Source organism: Bradysia coprophila, unplaced genomic scaffold (genome assembly GCF_014529535.1).
Source record: "Bradysia coprophila strain Holo2 unplaced genomic scaffold, BU_Bcop_v1 contig_297, whole genome shotgun sequence".
In the NCBI taxonomy this organism is placed as follows: domain Eukaryota; kingdom Metazoa; phylum Arthropoda; class Insecta; order Diptera; family Sciaridae; genus Bradysia; species Bradysia coprophila.
The window spans coordinates 4152582-4178001 of record NW_023503555.1 but is presented as its reverse complement, the minus strand read 5'-3'; the positions used below and the strand labels follow the sequence as shown (position 1 = coordinate 4178001).

The following is a 25420-nucleotide window of genomic DNA, read 5'->3' as shown; positions in this document are numbered from 1 at the left end:
AAATGAACTATTTCTATCCAAAATATAAATTACAAAAGTTTTCATCAAAATACCATCTAAAATCGATCACAACACTACATGTTCTTTCAGAACAAAAATTTGATTTATCTCCTGCAAGCTGATATTTCATACATTACGCGTTTCTGCATATAAACACAAACACATACATAACCACAGCCTATACGATTGGATAATTCACACATAACCCACCTAGGGTAAATTTACTTTCCATCTACATATTTGAAAAAAAAAATCGCCGAACGGCGGAAGCGAACACGGGACCAGCAGCATATCAACCAAACATGCTGACCACTACGCCAACAAATCACATAACGAGATGCAATTGGTGTTAAATTATTAGTTCGTTAGTCACTTCTACATCGATCAAATAATCAGAGTAGTCGGAATGATGTGATTTGTACGAAATGTTGAGGTGGATAGTATATGTGTGTGAGTAAGTAAATAAAGGATTCTCTGTATGATGTTTTTAGCCCCGTACGAAGTACGAAGGGGCTTATAGGATTACGATGCCGTGTGTAATTGATGGAATTCGAAGCAGACGGTAAGGGCAAAGTGTTTGCCTATGTTCATAGATGACGAATCCGCAATAAAAATTTGGGCCGTCTGTCCGTCTGTCCGTCACGTCGATATCTTGAGTAAATCAAATCCGATTTCAAAAAATTTTTTTTTCCCTGAAAGATAGTCAAAAATAGTCAAAAAGTTCGAAGATGGGCATATTCGGGTCGGCCCTTCGTGAGTTAGGGCCACCTAAGTGATTTAAGGTCTTTTGGTGATATTTATGGCAAAATAAACGATGGAAATGTAAATGACACGGCAAATGATAGGTATTGTCAATACCAATCCAGGAAAAAAAAGTTTTTTAAAATCGGGTGAGTGGACCGTGAATTAGGGCTTTAGAAGTGAAAAGCTACTAGGGCCCTATGTGTATTTTACATAGAACTCGAGCAAATTTCATTCGTTTTTCGTAATTTTTGTGTCATTTGGAAGGTAATCAAAGGCCGAATAGAATGTTGTATAAAAAAAATTAAATTTGGGTCCTCGGACTAAGGCCGCTACTAGGGCCCTATGCGTATTTTACATACAACTCGAGTAAATTTCATCCGTTTTTCGTAATTTTTGTTTCATTTGAAAGATAATCGAACACCGAATAGAATGTTGTTGAAAAAGAAATTAAATTTGGGTCCTCGGACTAAGGCCGCTACTAGAGCCCTATGCGTATTTTACATACAACTCGAGTAAATTTCATCCGTTTTTCGTAATTTTTGTTTCATTTGAAAGATAATCGAACACCGAATAGAATGTTGGTGAAAAAAAAAATTAAATTTGGGTCCTTGGACTAAGGCCGTTACTAGGGCCCTATGTGTATTTTACATATAACTCGAGCAAATTTCATCCGTTTTTCGTAATTTTTGTTTCATTTGGAAGGTAATCAAAGGCCGAATAGAATGTTGTTGAAAAAAAATTAAATTTGGGTCCTTGGACTAAGGCCGTTACTAGGGCCCTATGTGTATTTTACATATAACTCGAGCAAATTTCATCCGTTTTTCGTAATTTTTGTTTCATTTGGAAGGTAATCAAAGGCCGAATAGAATGTTGTTGAAAAAAAATTAAATTTGGGTCCTCGGACTAAGGCCGCTACTAGGGCCCTATGTGTATTTTACATATAACTCGAGCAAATTTCATCCGTTTTTCGTATTTTTTGTTTCATTTGGAAGGTAATCAAAGGCCGAATAGAATGTAGTTAAAAAAAAAATTTATTTGGATCCTAGGACTGAGGCCGATACTAGGCCCTATGTGTATTTATACTCAATAAATTAAAATTTTAGGGCTATTTGAAATTTTTGTTTTATTTGAAAGGAACGTCGTACGGGGCTTCGTAATTGCGCTATGCGCAATTTCTAAGATGTACACATTACATAATAATTTTACTTTAACTACTTTAACCGGCGCATAGGCTTAAGGTCAAAGTAGGGTGACAGACGCACTAGGGTCACGTACGCAATAGATATACGGGTTTGTACGGGGCTCAGTCGCAGCAAACGCTCCGACTGTTCTGATGGCTCGTTTTTTGTTGTGAATGCGTTTTAAAACAACATGCTTAATGCTCGAATCACTTCTTATGTACAATTGTATATACACTCGCTGGCGCTCGTTATATACAATTGTACATACGAAGTTATTCTCGAAATATACACCAAGGTAGAAAATGTACTATTATGATCAAATGGGACTGTTTGATTGGCTTACACAATAGTTATATATATGACATCAAGTGCGGCCTTATGTCATAATTACACATCTAGAGCCTAATAAAGTACTTTGCACCGAGATTCATACAACGATGTGTATTATGACACACAGCCTGCGGCCTCGTGTCATAATTACGCATCTAGAGCCTAATCAAGTACTTCGCACTCGATGTCATAAATAACTATTTCCGCACGCAACGAAATATGATTTTTTTGCACGCCTAATCTTGGATGAAATAATCGAGCATAATCTAGTATACAGCATTGGAAACAGGCAAGAAAGAGTTCATTTCCGTCATTAAATTGCGAAAACTGATTTTCGTTATTTTGTTTTATTGAAGCAATAACTACCACATTGCGTCTAGTCAAATATCTAGTTTCGGCTTTGACATCTCTGACATTAATATCGACAAAGAATTACTTACTCAGTAAGAAAAAGACGCAACGCAAAATATTACATTGCTTTGATCGATAGACGGCATAGCGAAGTGAGTACAAAAGGTGCAAAGGTATTTTCGATCCCTACTAACAATAACGTGCGTGACAAAGTTTTCTTTCTGTGCAAATTTCAAGTAAATTTTTTGCTAGAATCCGGTTGAATATTCGATCTCAACAATGCAGAATGACGGAACGTTCGAGAATGGTCAGCTGGAATGGTCAGATGTAAAGGCAAGTATTGGAAATAACAGATAAAAACTTTCCCTAATGTTGATGATCACATTGTTGGTTCTATTGTTATGATAATTCATTGTCTCATTATTGCAGCATTCGAAGAAAAGTGCTAAGAAAAGTGCTAAGAAAAGCGCAATGGGTGGTGTTGAAACGGGAGTGCACTCAAACTTTCACGTTGGAAGCGTAAGATAAATAATTTGGTTTACACAGTGCATAGTAAAATCCATAGATCGGCTAAATTGAATGAAAACAATTTTTCGGGTTGTCCGGTCAGGGACTATATTTGAGAAAACATTTTCCCACACTCACCTATAATTTTTCACAATTTCCCGAATTTTCCTACATTTTTCAAAATTTTACCAAAGATATTTTTGAGAAAATTAAGGAAAATTCAACAAAATTTTGGAAAATGATTTTTCCAAAAGATATTTCCTGATTGATTGTGAGATCCCACCAATCGCACATTGCCGTTTTGATTCTTTAGGATTTCTAACCAGTTCAAGGCCTTGTTCAAGGCTCCGGTAAACAAAATTTGATGTTCAACCGCATCATTCAATGCACTAGGAGTCAGGGCACCTAGGTTGAGGCTGTAATCGATAGATGTTGAAATTCTGATAATGACACAAAAAATTGGTCCGTTCCTGTATATGAAGCTGGTAGAGACTCGTTCCATGTTTAAAAATGACAATTTTTGGAAGTCGTGTACGCCAGGAATCATGGGTGTGGGTGGTACATTTATTTAATTAATTATATTGATAAGGGATATGTCCACTACTAATCACGAAAAGATTTTTTTTAAACCGACTGTACGAGTGTACGGAGAAGTACAGTACTTAGTACGAAAATTTGAACCGTTACGAACGCTCGCACAGCAAATTCAAGAATTTCGTTTTTGTGATTAGTAGCAGACATGTCAGTCTATTGGTATAACAAATTACAAAATATCCCATGAATCCGCAGGGAGGAGACCTTCCAAAAGTCTTCATTTTTAAAATTTAACGGGTCTCCACCAGCTTTAGATACATCAATGGACCAATTTTTTGTATCATCACTATTAGATTTGCAACCTCTACCGATTACAACCGCAACCGCAGTCCGCAGTTTTGATTCAGAATAAAGTGTTCGTTTCTTAGAAGTTTATTGGAATATCTTGAAGGGATACAGCGCAATAAAACTCTAGTATAGTAGGTAAAAGAAATGCAGAGTTTCGCAGGGAAATCCAGTCATAGTCTGTGTATTTGAACCTTAAACATTTCTTCAGTACAAGCCAGTATTTGGACTGGACAGACTAATTCCGATCATTAATCAACTGCAAAATGTTTTCAACACGACCGGCACCTGTCCCATTCAACTACCGCAAATTATCGTCGTTGGGGAACAGGTATACGTTTCACTTTCAAAGATTTAAAAAAAAATTATTTCGTTTCCGTTTTCATCAAATTCTTTTTCGGTGTTCAGAGCAGCGGCAAAAGCTCTGTGCTGGAAAATATTTGTGGATTTTCATGTTTTCCGCGCGGAACGAAGACTTGCACTAGATGTCCAATAGTGCTGCAAATGATTAAGAAAAATCGAGACGACGAACAGTATCGATCCTTATCAGGTAAGACAAAAATTTACATCGCTTCCGTATACTGTCGTGTTAAGTCGACACAACGGTTCGCATTATGTGTGTGCTTTGGGGAGCTTTGAGCTAATTTTGGATTCCATCGGAGAAGTAGCGAAGCTTTTTAAAACCAGAGATGTAAATGCGATACGATGTTTTGGCCTAACACGGCAGTTACAAGATTAGTCGGTACGATTAAGTCAGCAGCTACTTCATTAAAACTGTTTATCCAATAGCCAAGTTAAAGGCAACGGAATGGGTTGAATTCCCACAGTTGACGGATGAAAAGATTGTAACAGACTTCAATCGAGTGAGCCATATCATCAACAATGAAGTAAATAGACGTGCAGCAGGTGAAAATGTCATTGTCAAAGAGCAATTGATACTTCGCATAATCTCGCCGAATGTCATCAATTTGACGCTTGTCGACCTTCCAGGACTTGTTTCTGTAAGTTGTAATTAATGCTATGAAAACCCTCACAATATGGTAAACGCTCTTACAGGCTCCTGCTGAAGGTCAACCCGAAGATATTGAGCAGCAGATCATTGATGTGGTTGAGCGTTACGCTAAGAATCCCAATAGTGTAATTCTTGCCGTATGTGCTGCCAGCAACGAAATACAAAATCCAAAAACCATCAAATTCGTGAAGACGATCGACCCGAAGGGTGAAAGAACGATTTGCGTTTTAACAAAGCTCGATCTGATGGACTATGGAACAGATGCTACAGATGTCCTAACCGGCCAAATAATTAAAGTGAAACTTGGAATCGTTGGAGTCGTAAATCGATCGTACGATGATACCGTAAGAGGTGTATCGATCGCAGATAGCATGGAAAATGAAGCCAAATTTCTAATCGACAATTATCCAACCATTGCATCGCACAACGGCATTCCGAACTTGAAAGTTCGATTACAGCGGCTGTTGTTGGAGCACATTATGAAAACGCTTCCGATGTTGCAGGTGAACTGAATTTGTTTTTTTATAATGCTAAAATCTTGTCATTTGTTTGAAATTCACACAGACTCGGTTAACCAACATGCAAATGTAAACATCGAGAATAAGTCTGCTGTTATGGTGGACATTATCGAAGAATTTTGCAATGGCTTTAAGTCATCAATAGTGGGGAAGAATCGTTACATCCAGAAGAAAGTACTGGTCGGAAGCGCCCAAATTAATGTGGCTCTTGACGAAGATCTGGCGCGAAGTTTGAAGAAAATCGTACCCCAAGACGACCTTGACGACGTAGAAATCCTTACTGTGATCTGTAATTCTCGTGGCATCGAAGGTTCAGTGTTGATAACGGAGGTAAATTTCCCGTCCCATTAAACAATATCGCTAAACAATGACCTTAAACTTTGTCCGAAATGTAGGCTGCCTATCAAGATTTAGTACGCCATCAAATTAAACGTCTTGAAGAACCAGCACTGAAATGTGCGAGTACCGTGAACTGCGAAATCATAAACATCATGAAGATCTGGAATACCTTCCTGGAGAAGAAAATGCAACGCTTGCCGTATTTGTCAGCGGCAATTACCGACGAAGTCACCGAACTATTAACCGAACGACATCTGGTTGTCCATGATCTGCTGAAAAATTACGTTGCCATTCAGGCCAGTTTCATTAAGACGATCCAAATTGATTTCAACACCGAAATGCAGGATTTGATCAAGAAAAATACTTTGTCGAAGTACGAATTGCTCACGACGACATCGGAAAAAGAGGAGGAACCTATGCAGTCCATTCTGGGAGACAAGCCGACCGATATACAGCAGATGCAGTGTAAGATTGTGCGGCAATTGGTTCAAAAGTATTTTGATATTGTCAAGTTGGCCTTCCTAGAATATTGTCCGAAAGCGATCGCCCACACTGTTGTCTACTTTATGGAGCGTAACATCCAACGACGACTGGTTTGTAGATAAGTCAACAGTTTATCGTTTGAAAGTAAACATTGGGAATTCTTGTTGTAGATGGAGAAACTTCACAAGTCCGAAAAAATCGATCAGTTAGTTCGAGAATGTGAGACAATCGAAGAACAACGGAAACTGACCACTGACAAAATACGGGTAGGTCGTGGGGGTCGATTATTCCAAGGTTTATTCTTGTTGGAATGATTGGAACGCATTTTTTTAGGCTATGGATAGCGCTCTGGAAGTTATTCGCGAAATCAAAAACTCCAGAATTTAAGACGACCAAAAGAGTTGTGTACGTTGACCACGGCGTATTCGAAAGACTCTACAATTTACTCATAAGCTGATCTTATCAAAATAACTTCCTAAAATACTAAGCGTTCAATACGGTTCCACTTTGAGCAACCATTTAAATGTGGAACGCTGACCCTTTTGTTTACAATAATTTTCTTAGAAACATTTCCACTTCTTTTTGTTCAAGTAGAATTTTGAGCGATTGTGGTGAGTCACATAACGAAATTCGATTAGACTCAGTAAATAATTGTTCGAAATCTCCTATATCTGAATAAAGACAAAAGCATTTAATTTTATGTTCATTGTGCTTGCCCCATGGATCTGTTGATGGAATTCAAAATAAATTTCACCTTATTTTAGGCAAGTTCCTCCCACTCGTCACAACTCACAGGGTCACACCCATAACAATCCTCATGGAAATTCTTTCGCCGTACAAAAACTCTCGCAGGAAAACTACTGGAAAAACGCCACAGAAGACTTCGGACAAAGACATCGGCTACAGAACAACCACTCGCAACTACCACGGCAGAGAAAAATCGTCACGGCAAACCACGGGAAAACTTCCTGTGGCACCACATACCTCCGGCCGCAAATTAGAGCCTCGCTGTAATAAAAAAATTCTCACACACGATTCTTACGTCACCAACCGTCTGATCCGCCCATTTATCCAGCCAGCGAAAATTGCACAATCACCGGCAAACAGCACCAACAACGAAACGGAAAAACAATGCAAAGATCTCGCGAAAAATCTTCGATCGAAGTTAATTTCAAAGATAATGTTTCTTAGCCTTCTGTGTATCAACAATGCTGAACAAAATCAGTAGAAGAAAATCTCGTAGTGAGTGAAGTATGGCCTCAAGCTACACTAATTAGCCCAAAATTCCGGATGACGAAACTCTAACAGAGAATGACTCGCCAGCACTCAATCTGTAAAGATCAACCAGTTGTCTAATTCAATTTGCAGGGAATGACTTGCCAGTACTCAATCTGTAAAGATCAACTTTAGTCGGCTTTACAATGGAAACATCAGAAAAGGGACTCGATCTAGTCTTCGAAGTCATAAACCGTAACTGAATCTTCGAATTCACAATTGCGAGTGAAGCAACAGTACAAGCAAAACTATAACAATTGCTAAAGCGATCAACGGCGAGTGAAGCACAACAGCAAACGACAAAATCATTGGTCGAAAATGACTCTTGCAAGGAATGACTCACTAGCACTCGACTTGCAGAGGTTGACCTCATTCTTCAACACAAAGAAACATTTCCGTTTTCCGTGTTCGCTTTCCGCAGCGATTTTGTCCACATCGGGCTTGATGAGGTTGCTTAGGTAAGTTAAAGAAATTCCGTGTACCATTAGGTAGATTAGACATTCATCATCACGTTCCAAATCAGGATACAAACCAATCAGAGATGCGATCGAAATCAGGATACAAACCAATCAGAGATTTCGGTAACATTGAATTCATTCATTTCACACGGCTACTTCTCGTTTCCTCAGGCATAGTGGAACACAATGAGAACCCCAAAAAACTCTAATACCCCAATCCATGCAATAAGCGCCGCCTAACAAGGTACGAGTGGACAACGACAGTGCCAGAGCACCCTTCATCTTACAAATGACGTAAACAGCTTCGTACATACCAATTTTGTTTAACCTGAGACGAAAAGCTCAGGGGCGCAAATTGCAAGAACCGAATTTCCGTAGGGTTTTTATTCCGTCTTTGTTTTTTGATTGAAATAAATTTTCTCTTTGTTGTGCTACGTTTCGTGGGTACATTGTCATAGTAGCTTCTCACTAAATTTCAAAATTTGAATCGAAAGTTGACATACAATAGTATTTTGTGCACCTCACAACTAAAATACGGCATATTTTGCCATGATTTTTTGTTATGAAATGTACCGCGTTATTTAATTAATTTTATAATTTATACACAATCTCCGTTGAAAATCATGTAATGTCGCCGAAGAACCGGATTGTTTACATTGTACCGATGACGGTCGAAATTTTGTTTGTTAAAAAAACAGGTGCATTTCGCTGGCACCCCCACCATTAAGGGCTTTGTCGAGTTAGGGCTCATATTAAAGGGCTCGTTTAGGGCTGACGAATGGAACCGATCCCGAGTTTAGGGCTGTCGATTTATGTGAGTTATATCGTTTTGAATTTTTCAAGTATGTCGCTTAAGTGTTTTGTCATAAATTGAATAGGTTTTTGACTTTCTACTTAATCTATGATTTGGGGCTAGTTTAGGGCTGACGATTGAAACCGGTCCCGAGTTTAGGGCTGCTCAAATACCAAAGTTATTCAATTTTTTCTCGAAAAAACATGTCATATTGGCAGTTTTCGATGTTATTCATAGTGTTACTAGTTGAAAGTATATATTAACGTTTGGGGCTAGTTTAGGGCTGACAATTGAAGCCAATCCTGAGTTTAGGGCTGCTATCCCGCCAAAGATAGTCAGATTTTTCTAAACACAAACATGTCATATTAGCTGTTTCAACGATATTCCAAAAGCTTCTGACTGAAATTATAGTCTATCGTTTAGGGCTCATTTAGGGCTGATGATTGAAACCGGTCTAGAGTTTGGAGCCGCTCAGTGACCAAAGTTATTCAATTATTAAGAAAAAAAAAGCATGTCATTTTGGGCGTTTTGTTGATATACAATTTGTTTCTTATTGAAAGCGTAGCTTAACGTTTAGGGCTCATTTAGGGCTGACAATTGAATCCGACCTCAAGTCTAGGGATATTGAATGAGCAAATTTATTCGAGTTATCACCCATCAACTGTTCCATTGGAAATTTTCAAGACATCTGATGATCAGATTTCAAGTCTATAACGTGAATCCATCGTTGTTGTCCCTGAGTTATTTTTCAACATTATTTCAAGAGCCACCACGGTATTAATTTTATTTGAACAGTTTCTCTCCTCGAAAAATAAGACCACAGGCAGTGCTATTCTCTAGTTCTAAGTGCACTTTAGCATTGTTAGAAAAATCATACTCAATAAGAGATTAAATAACTTTATCTGATTTTTAGCGATAAACAAGCCTCTACCACTATCGTTTAATGCAACATTTTTATGGATGCTTTTATGGTCTTGAAAATTTCCAATGGAACAGTTGATGGGTGATAACTCGAATAAATTTGCTCATTCAATATCCCTAGACTTGAGGTCGGATTCAATTGTCAGCCCTAAATGAGCCCTAAACGTTAAGCTATGCTTTTAATAAGAAACAAATTGTATATCAACAAAACGCCCAAAATGACATGCTTTTTTTTTCTTAATAATTGAATAACTTTGGTCACTGAGCGGCTCCAAACTCTAGACCGGTTTCAATCATCAGCCCTAAATGAGCCCTAAACGATAGACTATAATTTCAGTCAGAAGCTTTTGGAATATCGTTGAAACAGCTAATATGACATGTTTGTGTTTAGAAAAATCTGACTATCTTTGGCGGGATAGCAGCCCTAAACTCAGGATTGGCTTCAATTGTCAGCCCTAAACTAGCCCCAAACGTTAATATATACTTTCAACTAGTAACACTATGAATAACATCGAAAACTGCCAATATGACATGTTTTTTCGAGAAAAAATTGAATAACTTTGGTATTTGAGCAGCCCTAAACTCGGGACCGGTTTCAATCGTCAGCCCTAAACTAGCCCCAAATCATAGATTAAGTAGAAAGTCAAAAACCTATTCAATTTATGACAAAACACTTAAGCGACATACTTGAAAAATTCAAAACGATATAACTCACATAAATCGACAGCCCTAAACTCAGGACCGGTTTCATTCGTCAGCCCTAAACGAGCCCTTTAATATGAGCCCTAATTCGACACAGCCCTAAATGGTGGGGGTGCCAGCGACATGTACCTTAAAAAAACCTTGTTGATCCGCGACCTAAAAAATTTCTAATTTGTGTTTTTTTGACTACTCAAAATAATCCCATAAAAACATTTTCGCTAAATGCCCAAATGCCCCTCCACTATTCGATTATCTGGTAGCAATACATAAACCACTCATGTTGTGTAAAGATTAAAGCCAGATGGTGCAAGTTAGGAAGTAAACATACGAGATACCGACTATATCAACGACTTTCTTGTAAGAAAGATCGACGAGAATCGTTATTTACTCAATTTATGGGATTTACCTTATCTCTCTCTTCTTTTTTTTATATTATCACCTTGTTCTTTGTTCTCTGTTGTTAAGTAAAAAGTTGCTTTTCAGTTGAGCTTCAGATCTGATATAGTGTGGATATTCCATATTGAACTCGAAATATGACTTCGACGAGTGATGACGCGAAACTAGTATTACCAATTTGGCTGAACAATCAATTTATTGAGGAACATCTTCAGCAGTACTTCCAAGATGACCACTTAAAGGTCCTCAATTTCGTAGCAAAACCAGCTACCGAAAAAGTGGAAAATTTCGCCGGTATACTCTACCGCTTAACTATCAAACTTAATAAAGCTCCCGGCCACCACGTAAGAAGAAACGTATTTTTTTCTGCAAAAGTGTCTTCAGTGAAAATGTGAACCTTGTTTCAGCAAAGTGCAGATTTGAGTATCATCGCCAAATTGACTCTGCGCGGAAATTTCGCTTTTGATTTTCTATCCAGTCTGAATGCGATAGAAAAGGAATTTCATTTCTACAGTCACATCGCGCCAAAAATGAAAAAATGCGCGAACGAATTGATGGGACCTAGTCGATTTTTGCCAGAAGTATACGGCGTCTGTGAGATTAATGGTGTCCTTTTGTTGGAAGATTTGGCTGCGGAAGACTATTGCACAATATCGGTTCAAAACGGTTACGATCTGGATGCTGCTAAAGTTGCTCTGCAAAAAGTAGCGGCATTCCATGCAATCAATGCCTTGATCGTGCAAAGAGAAGCGGAGATTTTTGAAAGTTATGGCGGTGGTTAGTCTCTGATCTCGTAAACTACCATCACAACGTTATAACGACTGTATTCTAAGGTATAATAAATCAGCATGTTGACGGATTCCTACCGCACTTCAAAGCCCAAGTAAGTTTCGTCAAAGAAGTGGTATCAAATTGGCCGGATTTTGCAAAATATCTACCAAAACTGGATCGATTGTTGTCCAAGTTTGATGAGAAAGCACGCCATGCATTCCAGCCGAATCCGACGCATTTTAATACGTTAGTCCACGGCGATATGTGGTCTCCAAATTTAATGGTCAGAAGGAGTGAAGACAAGCAAACAATCGACAATATCGTCTTCATCGACTTTCAATTTTCTTGTTTTACGTCACCAGCTATCGATTTACATTATTTCCTTTCAAATACATTAAAGGACTCGCTTCGACTTGATCATACCGACGAGTTGATTGAGTTTTACCACACAAGCCTCGTAAAGCATTTGGAGAATCTGAACTATTCGAAGCGTAGTCCAACATTGCAAGAGTTTAAACAGCAGTTCGCAGAGAAGGGCTTTTATGGTAAGTACGAGAAACAATTTCTTCGTAGATGAAGAGAGTACTCACTTAATTTTCTGTGATATGTAGGATTCATGACGACATGTTTGACCGTGCTACTGCAAACACACGATTACACAGAATCTGTCGATTTTGAAACAATATTTTCAGTCAATGAGAAAGCTTTGCAATTCAAACGAAAACTTCACGGTACGCCAAAAGCTCATGCAATTTTACGAAAATATCTTCCGTACTTTGATGAATTGGGAGTTTTGGATTGATCTATAATGTCTCTGCAACTATATTAAGTAGAGTTGTGATATGGGAGTGATTGCGATTTTCACTTACAGTACATGCGCTGTCGTAAGGAAGCGCTTATCAGTTCATTTGTTCGCCCAATCGTTCACTTAAATTTGTATGGTGTGCTCGCTCACGTCGTTCAAAATGAATTTCGAGTAAATCAGTAGATGAACGAGTAACTTTAATAAAAAAAATCATCGCACTCTGATTATGTGAGTATCGCTGTGAAAGCAAGTGTTTCAACGCTGCGTTTGTGACTTTTCATTTTCATCGTCGATTATAGGTAAAACTCAAGGCTATCAATCGCCTATATAATAAGGTTCATGTTTTACCACTGGTTATACTGCGAATTCGGGCGATTCCAGAAGTGCCTTTGGGGTGTTTGCTAATTTATTTATTTATTTTTGATTTTTACAAATGAGTTTTACTATAGCACTGAACCAAGCACTTGAACAGATTGTTTAACGGATATTTAGCCTCTCTAATATCTGCCAAACAACATTTTTTGAACCGCCACAATAAGAGCTAAAGTGGCAAAAATTTTCAAATTTTTAGTTCACTTTAAAATGTAGACAAGTAGGTCATTTCAAATAGAGTGGCTTTTTCGGACCCTGTATTTTACATCAATTTGGAATTTTAAGAGAAAATCCAATACTCTCCCTAGCAAACAAACTCTCTCAAAAAATCGATTTAGGGGGGAAAATAAGTTTGAGAAACGCTGATTTTTAATATGGCATAAAAACAACAACAACACGAGCGAACAAACTAGCAGTGATTCATAAACGTAGTTACCACCTTAATAATTGTAGTTTGGTTGCTAGGAGAGTATTAGAAAATCGCAGCCTGTTGTAGATTTTATTAAAAATAGCAAGACCGTATATTCGTGGAGGTCACGCAGGTGAAGATATGAGGGTGACACACCACATTTGAAGATAACATGGCGAATGTTTTTGCAAAAAATCATCTTTTGTCATGATTAGGGTTGTCCGGCAACTGTTACCGTGATGGTATGGCGTAACTTTCCAATGTTTAAAATCATCATCATCGGTTCGCGTGACCTCTCCGATTATACACAGCCTTAGAAAACAGTAGGAAACATGAAATAATAAAAAGAAGTTAACTCACGAACTGTCTTTCAATGTCATTTAAGAGACTTTTGCATCTAGCCTCTTTGTCAAGAACGTCATAAATGCAAATGTTTGCCTTCTACTAAACAAAGAGTGGTTGGATTATTTGAGTGATAGTAATGACATAACGTATCCGAATCTTCAAGATCAAAATGATTCATGAGAAGGCTAAATCAATTGTTACATTTTGTGCTCGTGTTGATTTTGCGATAATTTTCTTTATCAGCCAAACAAATAACCAAATTTCACCTACACATCCTGGGTATAAAAATGTCTGTTTCTAAGCTATCACAAAACAGTTTCACTTCAAAATCAGTATGGGCTTCTCAAATGCTTCGTTGCTGCTACTGTTCGCCATTGGCGTGTCTGAAAGTAAACCGCAACAAATCGATGTTCAGTCTAGAATCGTTGGTGGTTCAACAGCCCAAGACGGTGATTTCCCATACCAGGTATCACTGCGAAATCCGGCACATAATGCTCACTTTTGTGGTGGTTCGATCATATCACCGAATTGGATTTTGACTGCAGCGCACTGTGTGTCAGGTATGGGACCATCTTCGATTTTTGTGGTCGTGGGTACAAATTCACTTAGTAGTGGGGGTATTGGGTATGGTGTTTCTGAGATTAGGTCGCATGTAAGTTACAACCCAATCAACAATGTTAATGATATTGCCGTACTCCGAATAAATGGTGTAATTAGTTATGGTCCAAAAGTCCAGAGTGTTGGACTAGCTGCATTACCTGTACTGGGAGGTACATCGCTTACTTTGAGCGGTTGGGGACTAACCAGCGTCAGTAGCTTGTCTTTATTTCTAGAATTTCATTTCAATCAACTAAACCACCTTGATTTCAGTACCCTTCGTCTATTCTACCAAATGATTTGCAACAAATTAGCCTAAAATCAATAACTACTGCACAATGTCAAAATGCACTACCAGGATATCCAGTGTACGATACAAATGTTTGCACATATGATGGTGTCGGTCGCGGGTCGTGTCAAGGGGATTCGGGCGGACCACTGGTGGTTGGATCACAAGTAGGACCTGTGCAAGTGGGCATTGTTTCGTGGGGTATACCATGTGCAAAGGGTTCTCCAGATATTTTCACAAGTGTTGCATCTTATCGAACTTGGATATTATTGGTCACGGGAATAATACTTTGATTTCTGATTCAGTTACAGTAAACTTTTACCAAACCAGATGGGCATGGCAACGGTGTTAAGGAATCTCGCGCCACGTCATTCACAATAATTCACAAAGTGACATCTTCCTTATACAAAATGTGAATTATTGTGAATGACGCGGCGCGAGATTCCTAGCAACCATGGCAACATCTTACGTACTAAAAAACAGGAAGTAAAGCATTTAGCAAGAAAATAGATTTTCGCCTTAAATAAAAAATATTTTTTGTTGCACCTTAAAAGTATATTTCATGTATTTTTCACGGCATTATGAACTGTGTACTAGCCTTTAACAACACCGAAATATTTTGAGCGATTTTCATAAATATTTGCTAGACATCGCGAAAAATCTCTCCTACAAAAATTCGTTAGTTGAGTTAGATACGTACAGCAAGCAACACTTACCTTTCTTATTTTTTCGATTGAAAATCAATTTTGAAGCAAAGAAATTTGTAAATTTTTCTTGGTGAAGTTAGACGGAAAAGTAAAACAAACAAAAGTTATTTGAAAGCGACGTTCGTTGTGTACATAAAGTTTTGCGATGGAATGGCAGATAATTTGTTCAAATGCAACAGTGTTGACGATCATTGTGTTGGGCTTGATAAAGAATTCCGAATCCGTAACGTTCCTTTCAGATAATGTGAAAATTACTAAATGTTGTCCACAAGGCAACGAATTGATTGTGGTAACTGACAAGAGTGGACAGAAAAGCGACGATTTCCAATGTAGTGGAACTGGACAGGGTGGTGAAGTGAATCAAACATTTTTCGGTTACAATTTAGAAATTAAAGATAAGAGTCAGATACCGTCTTGCCATGATGTTTTATTGTTCGATATAGATGTGGACGGAGAGGCTATTTCAAGTGGTAGTTGCATTGATATGTACCAAGGTGTTTTACACGGACTAACGTGTTCGGAACTGTTTAAAATTGAAGTTCACAAATTGTTTAAGTGTTGCGCGGAAGGTATTATTGACATAGTAGTTGGATCTTTATTTCCCAGACATTTTTTCGATTTCTCTTTAGCACTTGTAGCAGTATACTGAACTTATATTGAACATTCTACTAACATGACGTGTACTAGGGTAAATTTGGCCATACTTTTCTCTCTGTCACAAAATATGTCGACAAACAGAGAGAGAAAGAAATATAGCCAAATTCACCCAAGTTGGCCATTTCCATCCCAAGTGGACGGCGATTATGAAACAATGTAATGCATTCGAGTAATAAAAAAAGATTGTTTGAACGGCATGTTACCGGGCTTTGAAATATGTTGGTCCGCACATCTCTATGTTAGTAATCAACAATATCCTGCTTCAATGCGTGTCCTATATATAACCAATCTGGTATGAGGTAATCATGGCTTACCGGTGAGGCGACATAACTACACGGTCAATATCGTCAGGAACGATATTATCGTTTTTTAGACGTCTAAAAACGTCTAAAAAACGATAATATCGTCTAAAAAAATTTCATCCAGGACGATAATATCGTCTAAAATTATAAATTTTAAAATATTTTCAGGACGATATTATCGTTTAAAAAAACGATAATATCGTTTCTTTGGACGATACTATCGTTTTTTTGGACGATACTATCGTTTTTTTGGACGATACTATCGTTTTTTTGGACGATACTATCGTTTTTTTGATGATACTATCGTCTAAAAAACGATATTATCGTTCAAAAAACGATAATATCGTTTTTTTGACGATAATATCGTCCTGGATGAAAATATCCGCTGGACGATATTATCGTTATTTTCTTTTTCTGAACAAATTTATCGTTATTTTGGACGATATTACCGTCCTGGTCGATAATTTTTGGGACGATAATATCGTTTTTAATTTATTAATTTTTTTTAATTTGAGACGATAATATCGTCCAGGACGATAATATCGTTTTTAATTTATTTAAAATAAAAATTCTAGACCTGGGCGATATTATCGTTCTGGATGGTTGTTGAAGACGAAACACAAAATCTTGTAGATAAACACCTTTTTATAGACGGCAAATATATATTAAAAATTGGTTCATTTGGTTCCGTAAATTTAAATTTTATAATAGAAAAATTACACAGACTAATTATGAGACGATGCGAGAAAAAAAAATTAACTCCTAAGTTCCGACACCGTTCCGGCGCCCGGCTCGCATTGCGGCCCTCCGCTTCGCTCCGGGGCAATGGGCCGGATCGCTCGGCGTGTTAAAACGCTTTTTATGTACAATCTAAGTTGGTATTCATTTCGTAAAAAGATGAATTATTTAGGGACGAACTAAACGCCTTTTTTAAACACTGATGTGTAGGTGATTTCCTCTGACAATTGTTTTTTGATATTTTGGAAGAGAATTCGGTTCTTGCTGCACCTCTGAGTAAAATTAAGTCCTGGACAATATTACCACCCAAAACTAAACGATAATATCGTCCTGGGCGATATTATCGTTTTTTTAAACGATAGTATCGTGCTGGACGATATTATCATTTAAGAAAACGATAATATCGCCCAGGACGATATTATCGTTTTGGACGATATTATCGTACAGAAAACGAAAATATCCATTAGATTTTCTAGAACGGTAATATCGTCCAGAAAACGATAGTATCGTATTCTGAACGATAATATCGTCCAGAAAACGATACTATCGTCCAGACAATATTTTAGAATTTTCCAATTTAGACGATATTATCGTCCTGGATGAAAATTTTTTGGACGATAATATCGTTTTTTTTGGACGATACTATCGTCCAAAAAACGATATTATCGTTTTTTTGGACGATACTATCGTCTAAAAACGATATTATCGTTTTTTAGACGATAGTATCGTTTTTTAGATGATAGTATCGTCCAAAAAAACGATAATATCGTTCCTGACGATATTGACGGTGTCGAAATGTCCCGCCACCTGTGTACATTCTTTCGTCAGTCAGTGACTAGAAGTGGGGCTATCACGTTTTAATTTCGCTTAGCTTACTTATCTATCTACTTAGTTACTATAACTGATTAAACATCTTCATTATCTTCAACTAAACTTTTCTCTCCATACAAAGGATTCTCATACGACATAATTAATCGCGAATGTGTGAAAAGTCTGGATGTGTCCGAAGACTTCCATAAACTGTTTAGCAAAGCCATTGGTATTTTTCAAACAAAGGTACCGAACTGTGAATCAAACGAAATATTCGTTGAATATGAAACCGACATCCACAACACCAAGTTAATGAAAAATGGACTAAAATTGTCTGCCATCGAATCGGAGATTTTAAAATCCGAAAAGTTTTGCATCGATGGGATCGTTAATTCGAAATGGAATAAAACAATGGCTAGACGTGACAACGGAATAATAGTTCGGACATGTCGACCAAAGGTTCTTTGTGCAGGAATGCCATGTGTACGGCGTTGTTGCAGTAACGAGATGATGATGCAGCGGTTGAATGGTTCTATAAAATGTGTCCCATATGCAAGAAATATTAAACCGACATTCTATGACATCGGATCACCGACTAATGGATCAAGCGGCTATTTGGTCGTGGAACCTACAGGTAAATTTTCTACTTAAAATTTGTTTTGTGGTTTAATTGGTCGTGTCATAGTAACGTTACAATTGCCTAATGAAGTCATTTCCTAGAGAATTTCCACCTAAATTATTTGAGTGGAACGCACAGATCTGTTCGTAAATGATAGCATTGAATTATATAAACATTTCACAGAGAGAAAATCGTAAACTAACCGAGTGTATAAACAGACAACTCGAAATTTTAGAGGCAAAAAGACTTTGAATATTTTGTTAACGTGTAAATTGATAGATTAGCTTAATGTAAACGTTTATGCAAATGGCACGTATTTTTTCGTGCAGTTGAAGATGGATCTTGCCTTCAATAGTGTATAATTTGAGTTAGTCAGTGCACCATTCATGAAAGGTCTACTTAACGTATAATCATTTTGAAAAAAAATTAATTGAAAATGATTTTTGAACAGATTGAGGATTATAAGAACGGGCAATTTGAATCCAATTTACGTTCTACATTGCCAAACATAAACGCATGTAGAAAGAATGGACAGATTTTGATTGTTTTGCTTGTTTATATCATGGAGCTATACACCTCTACGTTGTATTGTCATTTTAAAACATGTCCGGGTGCCCGTGGAATTTTTAGATACCGAATACCATCAGCACTGCCATGTCACCTCGAACGCAACAACTCTATGGTTCATTTCATACTCAAACTGTAGGTGTAGACGTAGCCTTACAAAAATAGTTCTCTTATGCCGTAAAATTTGTAAATTCACAAAAAGGTTATCCTTGCATCAATGTATCAGAACGATCGAAAGAAAACATTAAGGCTACACTTTCACATATTTAATTTAGCTGGTTTTTCGTGTATCTGTGAAGCATATTTGTGGAAGCACGCACCCACATACTCTCGGGCAGTGATATCAGTCAGTTCCGGCAAGCCCCTATGGGAATTCGGGCCCGAAGGTCTGCTTGATTTTTGTATTCGTAGAGAAGAACAAAGAAGGGCTTCTTCCAACTTTTCCTTATACAACGCCCCAAGGGCTGTTTTGAGTCAGTCCGGTCTTGATGGCATTTGATTATATAAACATCTATCGCATTATTAGCAGTACACAATGCACTTCAAGCATGAGTCGTACTCTAAATAGGGTACTGAAATGGAATAGTGTAACAAACTTTGTCACTGTAAAAAATCTCTAAAAAATTTTCGTATAAAATAGTACTCTATTTAGCAGCTGTCACTCGAAGCACCTTTGCTTGATGTGCGTTGATCTTTCAAAGTTCACCAATTAAAAAGTTGTCACTTTCCTAATGGCTTCACAAATCGAATCCGCGTTTTTGGTGTAGTGGAATTTTGCAACGTTTTTGTAATTTTGTAATGTTTGCGTTACAAAAATCATAAAAACGCACGCTCGATTTCTGAAGCCATTTCAAAACTTAAAATTTTGCGGCTTGTATATCCTGAAAGAGCTCCAAAAAGTACACCAAAGTACACCGATAAACCCAACAAAAAGTTGGGCCAAGACATTAGGCTCACCCTCTGAACTTGGGTCTGCATGGAGGTTTTTTCATACATTTGAAAAAGTTAGTTAAGCGACCTAATCAAAAAATGTTTTACGAATTTAATGGTGTACTTTGGTGTACTTTTTCAAGTTCTTTCAAACCACTCCAGCTTTCAAGATGTAATTTATCTAACGGCCTCAGAAAATTAAATTTGGCAGTCGGTACTAAAGCGTCCTTGTGGCTGTATTACATTTTTTTGTGAAATTAGTGAAATGTCTTAATTTTTTCAACGGAAATGCTTTTTATTTTCATTGTGTAATTTCAACAGTCAGCTCGGTTTGGAAACACTTTGTATTTTTGGGCTCTTCAATGTTTACCCGGCATTGATCGGATCTGTAATGGAGTAAAAAATATGACGTGTGCGACCATACTAAATATGGTGCTGTAAAAGTTGAAGCTTGTAATGACGAAATTTTTAATAATTTGGAACTACATTGAAGAATGAAAAGGACAAGAAATAATTTTAGCACATCAGAATTATGTATATGTACGACATCTTATTACAATTTCCCGCAACTTCTGACTTCATCAGCCTCCAAATATTTCTTATGTTCATGCTAGGAGCAGTGCGTTGGTTGCAATACACCATTTTTACACGATTTTTCATAAACAAAAAACATTCCTTTACAGTTTATGGGCTAATAAACACTCAAACGTGCAACAAATACAAATTGAGCAATGATCCGGATGACGCTCATTACATTAGCCATGTTGATGGCTCCGTGCACGTTAGAAATTATGAGAAGCCATTTTCGTTTGATGAATACTGTGTGGAGTTTTTAGACATTGGAACTGTTGATGTAAGTATACCATCTATATAAGACTACCAAGATGATGATAGGTCTGATCAACTGGATTTTTTTACCTGTCGTATTTAGAAATTATTGAAATAAAGTTAAGGTATTCGTGAATTGCTATTATTGGGTAGTTGCTTTCACTCAAGTTGTTGTTTTAGCACGATGATCTGCTCGAATTCGTCAATAAATATTTCACCGACTTATAGCATTCCATTTTCAACGTAGTAAGAGGGGAATGGGACCTATTTATCTGTTCTTGAGAGTAACGATATGAATAAGGTTTGAGTTTTAGTTATTGTTGTCATTATAGCAAAATGTGTGTTAGAACGGCTGAAGTAATAGATTTCATATCAAAGTTTAGTAGTGATTTTAACAATAGAAGTAACAGATTTATTGATTACACTGATGGACAGAGGTATGCTTATCTTATCACCAATCCTAATTTTAAAAGAAACCTTCATAACTTCACAGGTGAACAATTTTTGTCGCAAGTTGCCAAATCGAGTTTTATAAAATTGTCTGAAGTTAATTTTTCAAATACAACTTTTCACCTTTTCCCCTTTTATTTTAAACTTCCAAGAAAAATTGTAAGTTTTATCGAAGCGAAGATAACAGACCATTACAAAGTTCCATTTTACTTATTTTCAGCTACATACATTCCTCTGCTTCACACCATATCCGCAGCCTACTAAGTTCACATATTATGCTATTGGTTTGACTATTTCATGCATTTTTCTCGCGATGACACTCATATGTTATGCATGTTTACCAAAGGTTTGTATTTTGAAGTGTGGAAAATAATGACTAAAATAATAGTGTATGGTCACTAAGTGAATGCAGCTAACACATGTAAACCATGTAATCACCAAATCACCAAATATGATCCAATTAGAATTGAAAGAGAGGATTCGATCAGTTCCGCTGTATATTTAATTTTTGTCGCTGCACGGTAAATTTCCATGTAAGGCAATGGAAAAGGATGAGACACACTCATATTCTTTTGGATGCACTTCGGCTGACACGCATACACCTTTACGAAAATACCTACCTTTCTATTCAATCTATTGAGGCCCCCTCACAAAATTTATTAAAACGCAAACACCTTTTTTGAACCTCTCCCACATGCATTCAAATTGTGCGTGTTCGGACTGAATTAACATTTTTAATTGCTTTTTGTACTATTGTAATGCTGCTCCGGATCCCTTAACGATCTATTTCAAAAAAGATGATCTGGTTGTTTTTCGTGTATTTTTCAGCTTTTAAATTTACATGGAAAAACTCTTGTTTGCCATTTAAGTAGTTTGTTATCAGCTTACGTATCACTGGCTATTGTTCAATTTCATTCAGACCAAAAGTTGGAACATTGTTTCTTTGTAGGTAAGAACTGCAAAGTTTGTCTAAGATTTGTTGAAACGATTTGAATTGAATCTAACGCTTTTATTTGTTTTATTTAATTTTTAGCGTATTTGATATTCTTCTCCTTTCTGGCAGCTTTTTGCTGGCAGAGTATAATGTGCTTTGATATGTGGAGGACGTTCGGGTAAGAACTAAATTTTGACATCAAATGCGCTTACCACCAGCTAGCATCGAATAGTTCAATACTTTTCTATTTTCGACCTCGTCTTTGATTCAGACCAGGGCCTGTTTTTGGAAAATCAATTCATTAGTCATTACAGTGATTTGCTCAAATTCTTGACACCACGATAACTCCCAAAATTTCGGAGAATAAGCACGAAATAGTTATTTATGCCCCGTGTGCCAAGATCGTGTGTCTAACAAGGTATTTGTCACCGAGTTACATACAGCGTTTTTGTCAAAAAGGGCAGCGAACAATACCCTCTCTATATAATTCGAGTTTTTAAGAGAATTTGTTTTGCAACGAAACATTCTCATTTCGTCACTAGGTGAAGAAAAGAACTGTTGATTACTCGGTGGCGCCTCAACCCATAGGTTCAGTTAACCAAATTTATATGTTGAATTTGGATGTAAGCAAATCTCCAAGTCCATCCGAAATAAATCAGTTGCGACAAAAGTTTCAAAATCTACTTCTCGCCCAGGACAATCCGTACAATTCGCCTAATGAAACGAACAAAGGAAATGCGCACGTTTCTCTTATACTCCCTACATGGATGGGGACTTCCAACCATATTGACACTTTCTGCAATTTTCGTGGATTACTTTCATTTGCTACCTGACAGTTGGAGCCCTCAAATGGGATCGAAAAATATGTGTTGGTTTGCACGTGAGTCATTTATTTTGTTGCAGGAGGGAAATGTGCTTATAAATTAACGTACACTTTCATTATAGGCGAAAATTGGCGCGGTTATTTCGTATTTTTCTTTTTTCCAATTGCGCTACACATTCTTACCAACGTCATTCTGTTCATCCTTACTGCCATTCATTGCAACAAAATAAAGAGCGAAATCAATAGCATGCAATGCGCAAATGACAATGAATTACCCGATGGGAAAAGGAAATTTCTGGCCGACAAAGCAAAGTAAAGATAAGTAAGACTTAGTGACCTATTTTTAGCCATGGTATATGCCATTTTGCCTGGGAGATTTTTCTTCGTTTGGCATGGCATGGCATCACAGTGAAAATTCGATTTAAAGAATGTCTTGGCCAAAAATAAGACACTAGGTTTTATATAATCGATTGTTCGATTGTTCGGACAAGAGATTAATCAATGCACTAAACACTAAACAGGTATACGATGAATTTAAAATTGTTTGTGGTTATGGGGGGAACGTGGTCAATGAAAATCTTAGCAACGCTGCTGCAATGGTCGGAACTATATTGTGGTATGTCTCGGACTTCTTAAACTTCTTCCAGGGTGTTTTCATTTTCATTATCTTTGTCTGTAAATGCAATGTCTTGGAGGCGATAAAGCAACGACTAGGTATAAAAATCCCATAAAGTTTTGCCTCAACACAAATTCTTAATTTTCTCGCCAACAAACTACAGGAATAGACGAAACGAAACGTCCTACCGCAGTGACAACCCCGCTTTCGGCTACTTCTAACAGAAAGTTCGGAAAAGAATCGACGACATCATCTTCATTAATGTTATAATCATAATAAAATTGGATAATGTAATTGAAGTGTACAACCCGGAATACATACTCGATGCATTTTCTTTTTGAGTTTTCTTGAAACATTTAAAGGAAATTAATTATTTTTTGAAAAGAAAAAGTCTTGTTAATCAATAAATTACATTTTATTCCAATGGAATCGTTCTATGCGGTTGCTCAGTGATCACATCGTTTTGATGAGCAGTTAGCTTAATAAACACAACTTCTTCGTGGTGCAGGACCAAATCTCTCTTGGGACTTCGCAGGGCGACGGAATGATACACACTACTTCAGGGGGACAATTGTCAGCATCCTGAAAATTTCACGATATTGCATGTAGCATCGGACTATCTAGGATTAGTTCGCAAGTATTAATGGCTTCGTTAAACGTTTGTGCCGTATTGTGGATCACACTTGTCCAGGAAAATCGTACGATGATTTTCAAACCATATTCGGCCTCATCGAACGTGACACATTGGCAACCCGCAAAAGAATTGATTGCCGCGCAAGCGTATTCGTTTTTCATTATGACAGATATAATTTTGTTGCTCAAAAAGTCTACCGCTAGGGAACAAAGGTGCCCAAAGTTGACTAAAATTACACAAAATTAACTTTTGTTTAAATATGGTAATTCCGGACTACTTTCGGAAAATGTTTTAGATGCGTTCGAAAGGGTCCATCGAACCTTGCCACTACAGCTTCTTACTCACTCTCCAGATCGCATCGTCTCGCTGTTATCATCCTTTGAAAATTGTGATTTTTTGACTTTCTAAGGCCACTGCTCTGCAACCAGATGGAGTAGAGTAACTATTTTTATACGAACGATCTTGCAATTAGTCCCTCTACTAATCACAATATAAATTGGGACGCTAGGCGACTCGACGGACCATGGGTGGTCATGAGGAGTCATTGCATCCCGACCTCAAAAATCTCCCAGCGTTTCTAGCTAATTTATAAATAATTGAATTACTTACTCACCCCTCGTCAAAAGAAAATTTGTTGTTATCCGCCACTTCTATTTAAAGTTGGTAAAGGCGCATCGTGTTTGTACTTCCACGGGTTAGTTGTGCTTGTTTTTCAGTTGGACTAGCATCATTTTGCATCTGCGTGACCTCCCCAAAGTCTACAGCCTTCCAAATACTTTCAAACTGCCTACGAAAGGCAATCATCTAGACTGAATGATAATTTTGACAATTTTGCGTCCAGTGTTCTTCGTGGTATTCCATGCATTTTCTTTTTGAATTTTTTTTGGAATGTTTGAAGGATTTGTTATGATGGGAGTGACTCGTTGGACTCTTTTTTTTAAGAAAGAAAATTGAAAAGTTTGCGCCCATTCTGACATGGACCCTGTACCAGGAATGCAGATGAAATTGGCAATAAATATAGAAGTGTGCGCGGTAGCTCAATCGGTCATTTTAAAAGGCCATTTCACATTGATCTAACGTTAATCAAAGATGTGAGTAAAAAGATTTCAACGAACTTGTAAATTGTAGGTACACAGTTTTCACTCAATATTAACATTTGTGGTGTTTTACTACTGAGAACTTTTTTCATTCTTTTCGACTGGCTTTAGATTATTGAACGGAAAAAGTTTAATTTTTAAATAGCTTTTGTGAAAAAAACAGTTTTATAGGTGCCATCTGTGGGTGCACACGTACGTACATGTATATTTTGCTAGGTGTTAAATTATTGT

At 37.3% G+C, this 25420-nt stretch overlaps 5 protein-coding genes and 1 long non-coding RNA gene across 6 annotated transcripts; 5 read left to right on the top strand and 1 right to left on the bottom strand.

Annotated features, from left to right (window-relative positions):
• The first annotated feature begins 3030 nt into the window (after positions 1-3030).
• LOC119078532 (dynamin-1-like protein) lies at positions 3031-7027 on the top strand. The gene is made up of 9 exons (XM_037186099.1): positions 3031-3125; positions 4204-4323; positions 4401-4542; positions 4782-4993; positions 5049-5507; positions 5569-5852; positions 5918-6454; positions 6515-6610; positions 6678-7027. The coding sequence occupies exons 1-6, from the start codon at positions 3078-3080 to the stop codon at positions 5593-5595; spliced, it is 1008 nt and encodes a 335-aa protein (XP_037041994.1). The 5' UTR covers positions 3031-3077; the 3' UTR covers positions 5596-5852; positions 5918-6454; positions 6515-6610; positions 6678-7027.
• LOC119078617 (dynamin-1-like protein) lies at positions 5619-6731 on the top strand. The gene is made up of 4 exons (XM_037186213.1): positions 5619-5852; positions 5918-6454; positions 6515-6610; positions 6678-6731. The coding sequence occupies exons 1-4, from the start codon at positions 5619-5621 to the stop codon at positions 6729-6731; spliced, it is 921 nt and encodes a 306-aa protein (XP_037042108.1).
• A 3968-nt stretch (positions 7028-10995) lies between the features above and the next one.
• LOC119078526 lies at positions 10996-13082 on the top strand. The gene is made up of 4 exons (XM_037186092.1): positions 10996-11233; positions 11297-11666; positions 11723-12205; positions 12272-13082. The coding sequence occupies exons 1-4, from the start codon at positions 11027-11029 to the stop codon at positions 12460-12462; spliced, it is 1251 nt and encodes a 416-aa protein (XP_037041987.1). The 5' UTR covers positions 10996-11026; the 3' UTR covers positions 12463-13082.
• An 836-nt stretch (positions 13083-13918) lies between these two features.
• LOC119078541 (chymotrypsin-2-like) lies at positions 13919-14863 on the top strand. Its single transcript, XM_037186110.1, has 2 exons — positions 13919-14399; positions 14462-14863. The coding sequence occupies exons 1-2, from the start codon at positions 13926-13928 to the stop codon at positions 14768-14770; spliced, it is 783 nt and encodes a 260-aa protein (XP_037042005.1). The 5' UTR covers positions 13919-13925; the 3' UTR covers positions 14771-14863.
• Positions 14864-15329: 466 nt separating this feature from the next.
• On the top strand, positions 15330-23549 carry LOC119078616. The gene is made up of 8 exons (XM_037186212.1): positions 15330-15654; positions 17834-18325; positions 20491-20660; positions 21914-22034; positions 22119-22197; positions 22715-22899; positions 22965-23154; positions 23364-23549. The coding sequence occupies exons 1-8, from the start codon at positions 15330-15332 to the stop codon at positions 23476-23478; spliced, it is 1677 nt and encodes a 558-aa protein (XP_037042107.1). The 3' UTR covers positions 23479-23549.
• A 336-nt stretch (positions 23550-23885) lies between these two features.
• Positions 23886-24906, bottom strand: LOC119078555. The gene is made up of 3 exons (XR_005088026.1): positions 24706-24906; positions 24370-24510; positions 23886-24318 (listed from the first exon to the last, which is right to left on the bottom strand). It is a non-coding gene; the product is annotated as an uncharacterized LOC119078555 (long non-coding RNA).
• Between the last annotated feature and the right edge of the window lie 514 nt (positions 24907-25420).